Source organism: Anolis sagrei, chromosome 9 (genome assembly GCF_037176765.1).
Source record: "Anolis sagrei isolate rAnoSag1 chromosome 9, rAnoSag1.mat, whole genome shotgun sequence".
Classification (NCBI taxonomy): domain Eukaryota; kingdom Metazoa; phylum Chordata; class Lepidosauria; order Squamata; family Dactyloidae; genus Anolis; species Anolis sagrei.
In genome coordinates this window covers 2,777,750-2,790,624 of record NC_090029.1, presented here as the reverse complement: position 1 = coordinate 2,790,624, position 12,875 = coordinate 2,777,750, and the positions used below count along the sequence as shown (strand labels likewise).

At 41.3% G+C, this 12,875-nt stretch overlaps 1 protein-coding gene across 3 annotated transcripts in view; it reads right to left on the bottom strand.

The window, feature by feature from the left end:
- Window positions 1-12,875, bottom strand: part of VPS13C (vacuolar protein sorting 13 homolog C) — a 264,400-nt gene that overhangs the window by 194,264 nt on the left and 57,261 nt on the right. For all 3 annotated transcript variants that reach the window (XM_067471235.1, XM_067471236.1, XM_067471237.1), the window contains exons 12-14: window positions 9,648-9,705; window positions 5,184-5,311; window positions 1,219-1,325 (exon numbers count right to left, since the gene is read on the bottom strand). In XM_067471235.1, the coding sequence (XP_067327336.1) occupies window positions 1,219-1,325; window positions 5,184-5,311; window positions 9,648-9,705 (293 nt within the window). The remainder of the gene's footprint in view (window positions 1-1,218; window positions 1,326-5,183; window positions 5,312-9,647; window positions 9,706-12,875) is intronic.

Genomic DNA, 12,875 nt, shown 5'->3' with positions numbered 1-12,875 from the left:
GGCATGGGAATTTTGGTTAAGTTTTGTTGGGTTTTTTTGAGTTTTGTTGATTTGCCGTTTTGTGAGTGTGTTGTTGTGTTGTTTTTCATTTTGAGTAGATATGTTTGTACCTTGTGGGTTGTGTTATGGGCATGGCAATTTTGGTACAGTTTCGTTGGGGGGTTGTGGAGTTTTGCTGTCTGGTTGAACCAACCTAACAGATTTATATATATAGATAATTGTTATATTTTTAACAGTTTTTTAACAAAGAGACAAAACAGAGTTTGCAAGCTTGGTAATTGATTAAATGTCCTTTGACCAGTCTCTAGCCCCGTGGAGTGCCTCTGGTGTTGCCGCAAGAAGGTCCTCCCTTGTGCATGTGGCAGGGCTCAGGTTGCATTGCAGCAGGTGGTCTGTGGTTTGCTCTTCTCCGCACTCGCATGTTATGGATTCCACTTTGTGGCCCCATTTCTTGAGGTTGGCTCTGCATCTCGTGGTGCCAGAGCGCAGTCTGTTCAACGCCTTCCAAGTCGCCCAGTCTTCTGTGTGCCCTTTTGGGGGAGTCTCTCATTTGGTATTCTGGGTTTGAGCCTGCCACTTTTGGACTCTCGCTTGCTGGGGTGTTACAACTAGTGTCTCTGTAGATCTTAGTAAATTATTTCTCAATTTAAGTCGTTGACGTGCTGGCTGATACCCAAACAGGGGATGAGCTGGAGATGTCTCTGCCTTGGTCCTTTCACTATTGGCTGCTACTTCCCAGCGGATGTCAGGTGGTGCGATATCAGCTAGACAGTGTAATTTCTCCCGTGGTGTAGGGCGCAGACACCCCGTGATAATGCGGCATGTCTCATTAAGAGCCACATCCACTGTTTTAGCGTGGTGAGATGTGTTCCACACTGGGCATGCATACTCAGCAGCAGAGTAGCACAGCGCAAGGGCAGATGTCTTCACTGTGTCTGGTTGTGATCCCCAGGTTGTGCCAGTCAGCTTTCGTATGATATTGTTTCTAGCACCCACTTTTTGCTAGATGTTCAGGCAGTGCTTCTTGTAGGTCAGAGCACGGTATTTGGGTGTGCTGCAATGCTCACTTTGGTGCCAAAAGATTTTCACCACGGGTTCTTTTCCCTTAACTTGAAGGCTGCGAGCCAATTTCCCAGAGGTTTGCTTCCAAATAAAGAAAGTTGTCCTTTACTTAAAGCGTTGCCACATTAAAACCATGCAGAAAAGCCTCCGACTTACCACTGCTTGGCGTTCCTATGGAGCGGTGCCTCCGGCCTGTACTTCCGGTAGGGAGCATTGCGAACCATATAATCGATGGACTCCAGGAGGTCAATCATACTCAGATACTGCACAAAGGAAAGAGGGGGGGTTTTTACATGTTATTTTCCTTTAATTATTGTAAAAGCATTTAACACCATACCATTGTACAGTTACAGCGTCTATTCTCAGATCAAAATCCCCTCCCACACATCTCACGTCGATACCGGGCAAGATTCTGGAAAAGATTGTTAAGGAAGCGGTCTGCAAACACTTAGAAACAAATGCAGTCATCGCTAAGAGTCAACATGGATTTATCAAAAACAAGTCATGCCAGACTCATCTGAACTCTTTTTTCAAGTTACAAGCTGGGTAGATGCGGGGAATGATGCCGTGGATGTAGCGTACCTGGATTTCAGGAAGGCCTTCTTTGACAAGGTCCCCCATGACCTTCTTGCAAGGAAACTAGTCCAATGTGGGCGAGGCAAAACTACGGTGAGGTGGATCTGGAATTGGTTAAGTGGACGAACACAGAGAGTGCTCACTAATGCTTCCTCTTCATCTTGGAAAGAAGTGACAAGTGGAGTGCCGCAGGGTTCCGTCCTGGGCCCGGTCCTGATCAGGATCTTCATTCATGACTTAGATGAAGGGCTAGAAGGCATGATCATCAAGTTTGCAGACGACACCAAATTGGGAGGGATAGCCAATAGTCCAGAGGACAGGAGCAGAATTCAAAACGATCTTGACAGATTAGAGAGATGGGCCAAAACTAACAAAATGAAGTTCAACAGTGACAAATGCAAGATACTCCACTTTGGCAGAAAAAATGAAATGCAAAGATACAGAATGGGGGACAATGCCTGGCTCGAGAGCAGTACGTGTGAAAAAGATCTTGGAGTCCTCGTGGACAACAAGTTAAACATGAGCCAACAATGTGATGTGGCGGCAAAAAAAGCCAATGGGATTTTGGCCTGCATCAAGAGGAGCATAGTGTCTAGATCTAAGGAAGTAATGCTACCCCTCTATTCCACTTTGGTTAGACCACACCTGGAATATTGTGTCCAATTCTGGGCACCACAATTCAAGAGAGATATTGACAAGCTGGAATGTGTCCAGAGGAGGGTGACTAAAATGATCAAGGGTCTGGAGAACAAGCCCTATGAGGAGCGGTTTAAGGAGCTGGGCATGTTTAGCCTGAAGAAGAGAAGGCTGAGAGGGGATATGATAGCCATGTATAAATATGTGAGAGGAAGCCACAGGGAGGAGGGAGCAGATCAAGGGTCTGGAGAACAAGCCCTATGGGGAGCGGCTTAAGGAGCTGGGCATGTTTAGACTGAAGAAGAGAAGGCTGAGAGGGGATATGATAGCCATGTATAAATATGTGAGAGGAAGCCACAGGGAGGAGGGAGCAGATCAAGGGTCTGGAGAACAAGCCCTATGGGGAGCGGCTTAAGGAGCTGGGCATGTTTAGACTGAAGAAGAGAAGGCTGAGAGGAGATATGATGAGGGCCATGTATAAATATGTGAGAGGAAGCCACAGGGAGGAGGAGGGAGGGAGCTTCCTTTCTGCTTCCTTGGAGACTAGGACGCAATGGAACAATGGCTTCAAACTACAAGAGAGGAGATTCCATCTGAACATGAGGAAGAACTTCCTGACTGTGAGAGCCGTTCAGCAGTGGAACTCTCTGCCCTGGAGTGTGGTGGAGGCTCCTTCTTTGGAAGCTTTTAAGCAGAGGCTGGATGGCCATTTGTCAGGGGTGATTTGAATGCAATATTCCTGCTTCTTGGCCGAATGGGGTTGGACTGGATGGCCCAGGAGGTCTCTTCCAACTCTAGGATTCTAGGATTCTATGATTCACGTAGATTTATACAAATACGACAATTTTGTCAGTTCGATGGTTTTTAGTTATTCTACTTTTCTCCATTGCATACAACTGTTGCAATGCCTCCGGCCCAGTTTACCTGTCCGAACGGATTCTCCCCTATGAACCATCAAGGTTGCTAAGATCTTCTGGAGGGGCCCTGCTCTCGGTCCCACCTCCTTCGCAATCGCGTCTGGTGGGGATGAGAGACGGGGCCTTCTCGGTGGTGGCCCCTCGGCTGTGGAACTCTCTCCCGATAGAGATCAGATCTGCCCCCTCCCTCCTGACTTTCAGAAAGATGGACTCTTGTCTGTTGGAGCGAGGTGTGAATGTTTCAACTGACCACCTTGATTAGCATATAATGGCCTGGGGGAATCTTTTGTTGAAAGGTGATTAGATGTCCTTGTTTTTTTCCTCACAGAAATGCTGGACCACTCTCACAACCACCATGTCAGAAGCCATTGAAATCCACAAGCATGTGGACCATTTCAACAGAAAGGAAGAAACCATGAAAATGAACAAAATCTGGCTACCAGTATTAAAAAACTCAAAAATTACAACAGCAAAACAGGCAGAGAGGAAACAATCAGGGACATCTAATAACCTCTCAACAAAAGATTGCCCCAGGCACTGCCAGGCCATCAAATGCTAATCAACGTGGTCAGTTGAAACATTCACACCTAGCTCCAGCAGACAAGAGTCCTTTGTCCCACCCTGGTCATTCCACAGATATATAAACCCTTTTTCCTATTTCCAACAGACCTCGCTCCCTCTGAGGATGCTTGCCAAAGATGCAGGCGAAACGTCAGGAGAGATGCCTCTAGAACATGGCTCTATAGCCCGAAAAAACCCACAAGAACCTAGTGATTCCAGCCATGAAAGCCTTCGACAATACAGAGTATTTTTTGTTGGTGAGAAGGGTTCTGTGTGGGAGGTTTGGCCCAATTCTGTCATTGGTGGGGTTCAGAATGCTCTTAGATTGTAAGTGAACTATAAATCCCAGTAACTACAACTCCCAAATGTCAAGGTCTGTTTTCCCCAATCTCCACCTGTGTTCACATATGGGCATATTGAGTATTCGTGCCAAGTTTGGTCCAGATCCATCATTGTTTGAGCCCACAGTGCTCTCTGGATGTAGGTGAACTACAACTCCCAAACTCAAGGTCAATGCCCACCAAATCCTTCCAGTATTTTCTGTCGGTCGTGGGAGTTCTGTGTGCCAAGTTTGGTTCAATTCCATCATTGGTGGATCTCAGAATGCTCTTTGATTGTAGGTGAACTATAAATCCCAGCAATTACAACTCCCAAATGACAAAATCATAATTTTTTGAGTGATGGTCACTCCTTGTGTTGTGAGACGTTTTGTTGCCAAGTTTGGTGTGATTTCGTTCATTGGTTGTTTTGTTTTTAAGGTACTCATTATGCACAGAGCATTTATATGTATATATAGATTATTATTATTATTATTATTATTATTATTATTATTATTAAGGAGAACCAATAAAATGTTCCTTTAGTACTCAAATTTCCAGCAGTGAGTTCAAAATCACATCAAATTTCAGTTAAGCATTTAGATTGCCCCAGGCACTGCCAGGCCATCAAATGCTAATCAAGGTGGTCAGTTGAAACATTCACACCTAGCTCCAGCAGACAAGAGTCCTTTGTCCCACCCTGGTCATTCCACAGATATATAAACCCTTTTTCCTAGTTCCAACAGACCTCACTACCTCTGAGGATGCTTGCCATAGATGCAGGCGAAACGTCAGGAGAGAATGCCTCGAGAACATGGCCATATAGCCCGAAAAAACCTACAACAACCCAATGGAGAAAGACCTCACTACCTCTGAGGATGCTTGCCATAGATGCAGGCGAAACGTCAGGAGAAAATGCCTCTAGACCATGGCCATATAGCCCGAAAAAACCTACAACAACCCAATATAATATATTGTATGTAATATATACCTTGTAAGCCGCTCTGAGTCCCCTTAAATAAATAAATACATAAATTTGATCAGAGAGATGACAAAACGGACATCCCAAGGAAGGAGCTCGAGCACGGCTCCTAAACGTGACGCAGAGGCTCACCTGGGGCTTGGTCAGTTCGACGGCAATGCTCTGGACTTCCATGCTCCAGTCCATCTTGGGCGTCTGCAGCTCCGTCTCGGCGTGAGGGTTCAGGTAGAGCTTGGCGGAGGCCGAGACCGGCTTGAAGACTGAGTGCGGCACACAAAGGAGAGAAAAGAGGCACAATCACGCTCAGGGCACAGACACAAGCTGCACAGCGAGATCAGGAAGGTCAGTAGAATTGGAACCTGGTGTTACATATTTATATATTACTAGCCGTCCCCTGCCACGCGTTGCTGTGGCCCACATGGGGGTTCTGTGTGGGAGGTTTGGCCCAATTCTATCGTTGGTGAGGTTCAGAATGCTATGTGATTGCAGGTGAACTATAAATCCCAGCAACTATAACTCCCAAATGTCAAGATTCTATTTTCCTCAAACTCCACCAGTGTTCACATTTGGGCATATTGAGTATTCGTGCCGAGTTTGGTCCAGATCCATCAATGTTTGAGTCCACAGTGATCTCTGGATGTAGGTGAACTACAACTCCAAAACCAAAGGACACTGCCCACCAAACACTTCCAGTATTTTCTGTTGTGCCACGTTTGGCTCAATTCCATAGTTGGTGGGGTTCAGAATGTTCTTTGATTGTAGGTGAACTATAAATCCCAGCAACTACAACTCCCAAATGTCAAGATTCTATTTTCCCCAAACTCCACCAGTGTTCACATTTGGGCATATTGAGTATTTGTGTAGAGTTTGGTCCAGATCCATCACTGTTTGAGTCCACAGTGCTCTCTGGATGGAGGTGAACTACAACTCCAAAATTCAAGGTCAATGCCCACCAAACCCTTCCAGTATTTTCTGTTGGTCATGGGAGTTCTGTGTGCCAAGTTTGGTTCAATTCCATTGTTGGTGGGGTTCAGAATGCTCTTTGAATGTAGGTGAACTATAAATCCCAGCAACTACAACTCCCAAATGACGCAATCAATGTTTTTGAGTGAAGGACATACACTGGGTTGTTAGGTGTCTTGTGTCCAAATTTGATGTCAATTCGTCCAGTGGTTTTTGAGTTCTGTGAATCTCACAAACTAACATTACATTTTTATTTATACAGGTAAAGGTAAAGGTTTCTCCCGGCATTAAGTCTAGCCATGTCCAACTCTGGGATTCTGGTGCTCATCTCCCTTTCTAAGTCAAAGAGCTGGTGTTGTCCATAGACACCTCCAAGGTCATGTGGCCACTGGCATGAGTGCGTGGAGCGCTGTTATCTTCCCGCCGAAGCGGTACCTATTGATCTACTCACATTTGCATGTTTTCAATCTGCTAGGTTGGCAGAAGCTGGGGCTAACAGAGGGAGCTCGCCCCGCTCACTAGATTAGAATTGCCAAATTTGTCAGCAAATTCCGCAGCTCAGCACTTTCACCTGCTGCACCACCGGGGGCTCCCTTGTATATTATTATTATTATTGTTACTATTATTTTATTCTGCCAATGTGTCAATGCCATTATTATTATTATTATTATTATTATTATGCCAATGTGACAATGTTCCAATGCTGCTATTATTATTATTATTATTATCATTTTTCTGCCAACATTCCAATCCCATTATTTTTATTATCATTATTATGCCAATGTGACACTGTTCCAGCACTACTACTACTATTATTATTATTATTATTATTATTATTTTGCCAACATATCAATGTTCCAGCATTATTATTATTATTACTATTACTATTATTATTATTATTATTATTATTATTATTATTAGAAACAGAACAAGATGAGTCCACAGCAGACAAGATCACTCTGCTGATTGTTGCATTGGATCACATTATTATTATTGTTGTTGTTGTTGTTGTTGTTGTTGTTATTGTTGTTGTTATTATTATTCTCTATTCTGCTAATGTGCCAGTGCTGACACACTATGATTATCATTCTGCCAATGTTCCAACCGATTATTATTTTTTGTCAATGAGACAATGTTCCAATGCTGCTATTATTATTATTATTATTATTATTATTATTATCATTCTGCCAATGTTCCAATGTAATATTATTATTTTTATCTTGCCAATGTGACAATGTTCCAACGCATTATTATTTTGTCAATACTGTTGCTGTTGTAGTTGTTGTTGTTGTTATTATTATTATTATTATTATTATTATGCCAATGTGAAGATGTTCCAACGCATGATTATTATTATTATTTTGTCAATGTGACAATAATAATAATAATAATAATAATAATATAATAATAATAATGCATTGGAATGTTGTCACATTGTCAGAATATCAACAACAACAACAACAGTATTGGAACAATACTGTTGCTGTTGTTATTGTTGTTGTTCTGACAATGTGACAATGTTCCAATGCATCATTATTATTATTTTGTCAATGTGACAATGTTCCAATACTGTTGCTGTTGTAGTTGTTGTTATTATTATTATTATTATTATTATGCCAATGTGAAGATGTTCCAACACATGATTATTATTATTTTGTCAATGTGACAATGTTTCAATACTGTTGCTGTTGTAGTTGTAGTTGTAGTTGTTGTTGTTGTTGTTGTTATTATTATTATTATGCCAATGTGAAGATGTTCCAACGCATTATTATTATTTTGTCAATGTGACAATAATAATAATAATAATAATAATATATAATAATAATAATAATGCATTGGAATGTTGTCACATTGTCAGAATATCAACAACAACAACAACAGTATTGGAACAATACTGTTGTTGTTGTTGTTGTTGTTGTTCTGACAATGTTCCAATGCATCATTATTATTATTTTGTCAATGTGACAATGTTCCAATACTATTGCTGTTGTAGTTGTTGTTATTATTATTATTATTATTATTATTATTATTATGCCAATGTGAAGATGTTCCAACACATGATTATTATTATTTTGTCAATGTGACAATGTTCCAATACTGTTGCTGTTGTAGTTGTTGTAGTTGTTGTTATTATTATTATTATTATTATCATTATGCCAATGTGAAGATGTTCCAACGCATTATTATTATTTTTTAAATGTGACAATAATAATAATAATAATAATAATAATAATAATAATATAATAATAATAATAATAATAATATAATGCATTGGAATGTTGTCACATTGTCAGAATATCAACGACAACAACAGTATTGGAACAATACTGTTGTTGTTGTTATTGTTGTTGTTGTTCTGACAATGTGACAATGTTCCAATGCATCATTATTATTATTTTGTCAATGTGACAATGTTCCAATACTGTTGCTGTTGTAGTTGTTGTTATTGTTATTATTATTATTATTATTATTATTATTATTATGCCAATGTGACAATGTTCCAACACATTATTATTATTTTTAAATGTGACAATAATAATAATAATAATAATAATGCATTGGAATGTTGTCACATTGTCAGAATATCAACAACAACAACAGTATTGGAACAATACTGTTGTTGTTGTTATTGTTGTTGTTGTTCTGACAATGTGACAATGTTCCAATGCATCATTATTATTTTGTCAATGTGACAATGTTCCAATACTGTTGTTGTTATCATTATTATTGTTGTTGTTGTTGTTATTATTATTCTACAAATGTGATGATGTTCCAATGCATTATTATTATTGTCAATGTGACAATGTTCCAATACTGTTGTTGTTATCATTATTATTATTGTTGTTGTTGTTGTTGTTATTATTATTCTACAAATGTGATGATGTTCCAATGCATTATTATTATTGTCAATGTGACAATGTTCCAATACTGTTGTTGTTATCATTATTATTGTTGTTGTTGTTGTTGTTGTTATTATTATTATTATTCTACAAATGTGATGATGTTCCAATGCATTATTATTATTGTCAATGTGACAATGTTCCAATACTGTTGTTGTTATCATTATTATTGTTGTTGTTGTTGTTGTTATTATTATTATTCTACAAATGTGATGATGTTCCAATGCATTATTATTATTATTTTGTCAATGTGACAATGTTCCAATACTGTTGCTGTTGTAGTTGTTGTTATTATATTATTATTATTATTATTATTATTATTATTATTATTATTATTATTATTATTATGCCAATGTGACAATGTTCCAATACTGTTGTTGTTATTCTACAAATGTGATAATGTTCCAATGCATTATTATTATTATTATTATTATTATTATTATTATGACAATGTGACAATGTTCCAATACTGTTGTTGTTGTTGTTATTCTACAAATGTGATAACGTTCCAATACATCATCATCATCATCATCATCATCGTCATCATTTTTATGTCAATGTGACAATGTTCCAATATCATTGTTGTTGTTGTTATTGTTGTTGGTTTATAATTTTCTAATTTAATATATGCGAATCTAGAGCGGATGTCAGTTGTCTGTGCAAATGCAACACTTGTGTCTTCAGGCAGCTCTCGTAACAATGATTATAATTATTTAATAACGGTCATACTTACTATACTGATCATTTGGCAGCTTTTGGCTGGGAGAAGGGACTCCTTTTTTCAACCGCTCCTGCAAATGACCAAAACAAAGCTAAATTGATAAACAGTCTCAAGGATCTTGGGTTGCAATGATCACTGTTACTCAATTCCACCATGACCGTCTCAATACTGTGGAATCGGTTGCAATGCAGATACCAAGCACACCGGTGATGCAGGAATAACTTGAATGCATGACCTTCAAAATAGAGAGCATCCCTGTGTTTTTCAAATAAGTGTGAGAAAGATAATTCTTGGGGCTATGACTTGCAACAGTTATCGCCCTGGACATTCCACAAATATATAAACTCCAGTGGTCCAGTTTCCCACAGATCTCACAACCTCGGAGGATGCCTGTCACAGATGTGGGTGAAACGTCAGGAAAGAATGCTTCTGGAACATGGCCAGACAGTCTGGAAAACTCACCACAACCCAGTTACCTTACTTGCAAACAGGAATCCAGAAAAACAAGACATGCAAAGGACAGAACTGGGCTTTGTGCTGACAAATACCATGATTTGAGACATGCACAAGAAGTGGAAAAAGGGTAAAATAACCAAAGAAGAATTCAAACAAATAGTCAACACCTGTAGGGAAAAGGTCCGGAAGGCTAAAGCACAAAACGAGCTCAGGCTTGCCAGGGACATTAAAAACAATAAAAAGGCCTTCTTTTCTTATGTCAGTAGAAAAAGGAAAACAAAGGAGGCGATGGGGCCTCTTTGAGGAGAAGATGGGGCAATGCTGACAGGGGATGGTAGGGAAAAGGCAGAACTACTTAATGCCTTCTTTCCCTCGGTCTTCTCACAAAAAGAAGGTCATCTTCAACCTCAGCAAGATGGAGTGGATGAGGGATTAGAGGACATCCAACCCCAAATTGGGAAACAAGTCGTCCAGGAATACCTGGCCGCTCTAAATGAGTTCAACTCCCCTTCCAGGGCCAGATCAACGACACCCTAGAAGAGTACTGAAGGAACTAGCGGAAGTCATTTCGGAACCATTGGCAATCATCTTTGAGAGTTCTTGGAGAACGGGAGAAGTTCCAGCAGATTGGAGGAGGGCCAATGTGGTCCCAATCTTCAAGAAGGGAAAAAAGGATGACCCAAACAATGACCGATGTCCGGTCAGCCTCACGTCAATACCGGGCAAGATTCTGGAAAAGATTGTTAAGGAAGCGGTCTGCAAACACTTAGAAACAAATGCAGTCATCGCTAATAGTCAACATGGATTGATCCAAAACAAGTCATGCCAGACTCATCTGATCTCTTTCTTCGATAGAGTTACAAGCTGGGTAGATGCGGGGAATGATGTCGTGGATGTAGCGTGTCTGGATTTCAGGAAGGCCTTCTTTGACAAGGTCCCCCATGACCTTCTGAAAGGAAACTAGTCCAATGTGGGCGAGGCAAAACTACAGTGAGGTGGATCTGGAATTGGTTAAATGGACGAACCCAGAGGGTGCTCACTAATGCTTCCTCTTCATCCTGGAGAGAAGTGACGAGTGGAGTGCCACAAGCAGGGTTCCGTCCTGGGCCCGGTCCTGTTCAACATCTTTATTAATGACTTGGATGAAGGGCTAGAAGGCAGGATCATCAAGTTTGCAGACGACACCAAATTGGGAGGGAGAGCCAAGACTCCAGAGGACAGGAGCAGAATTCAAAACGATCTTGACAGATTACAGAGATGGGCCAGAACTAACAAAATGAAGTTCAACAGTGACAAATGCAAGATACTCCACTTTGGCAGGAAAAATGAAATGCAAAGATACAGAATGGGGGACGCCTGGCTCGAGAGCAGTACGTGTGAAAAGGATCTTGGAGTCCTCGTGGACAACAAGTTAAACATGAGCCAGGAATGTGATGTGGCGGCAAAAAAAGCCAATGGGATTTTGGCCTGCATCAATAGGAGCCTAGTGTCTAGATCTAAGGAAGTAATGCTACCCCTCTATTCTGCTTTGGTTAGACCACACCTGGAATATTGTGTCCAATTCTGGGCACCACAATTCAAGAGAGATATTGACTCTAAGCTGGAATGTGTCCAGAGGAGGGCGACTAAAAGGATCAAGGGTCTGGAAAACAAACCCTATGAGGAGTGGCTTAAGGAGCTGAAGAAGAGAAGGCTGAGAGGAGATATGATAGCCATGTATAAATATGTGAGAGGAAGCCACAGGGAGGAGGAGCAAGCTTGTTTTCTGCTTCCCTGGAGACTAGGATGCAATGGAACAATGGCTTCAAACTACAAGAGAGGAGATTCCATCTGAACATGAGGAAGAACTTCCTGACTGTGAGAGCCGTTCAGCAGTGGAACTCTCTACCCCGGAGTGTGGTGGAGGCTCCTTCTTTGGAAACTTTGAAACAGAGGCTGGATGGCCATCTGTCAGGGGTGATTTGAATGCAATATTCCTGCTTCTTGGCAGAATGGGGTTGGACTGGATAGCCCAGGATGTCTCTTCCAACTCTTTGATTTTATGATTCTTTGACTGTGAGAGGCGTTCAGCAGTGGAACTCTCTGCCCCAGGGGGAGTGTGGTGGAGGCTCCTTCTTTGGAAGCTTTGAAACAGAGGCTGGATGGCCATCTGTCAGGGGTGATTTGAATGTAATATTCCTGCTTCTTGGCAGAATGGGGTTGGACTGGATAGCCCAGGATGTCTCTTCCAACTCTTTGATTCTATGATTCTATGATCTCAAAGCTCTCTGCTTGAGCAGTAATGGCACGATCATCAGCATAGATGAAACACCCCGTGATAATGTGGCATGTCTCATTAAGAGCCACATCCACTGTTTTAGTATGGTGAGATGTGTTCCACACTGGGCATGAATACTCAGCAGCAGAGTAGCATAGCGCAAGGGCAGATGTCTCCACTGTGTCTGGTTGTGATCCCCAGGTTGTGCCAGTCAGCTTTCATATGACATTGTTTCTAGCACCCACTTTTTGCTTGATGTTCAGGCAGTGCTTCTTGTAGGTCAGAGCATGGTCCAGAGTGACTCCTCCCAGGGATTTGGGTGCGCTGCAATGCTCCAGTGGGATTCCTTCCCAGGTAATCATCCTCAGAGCTTGGGATGCTTCTCTGTTCTTGAGATGAAAAGCACATGTCTGTGTTTTAGATGGATTAGGGATCAGCTGGTTTTCCCACTAAGAGCACCTAGAGCTTCGGAGAGCTTCTGTTCAACCATCTCAAAGCTCCCTGCTTGAGCGGTGATGGCACAATCA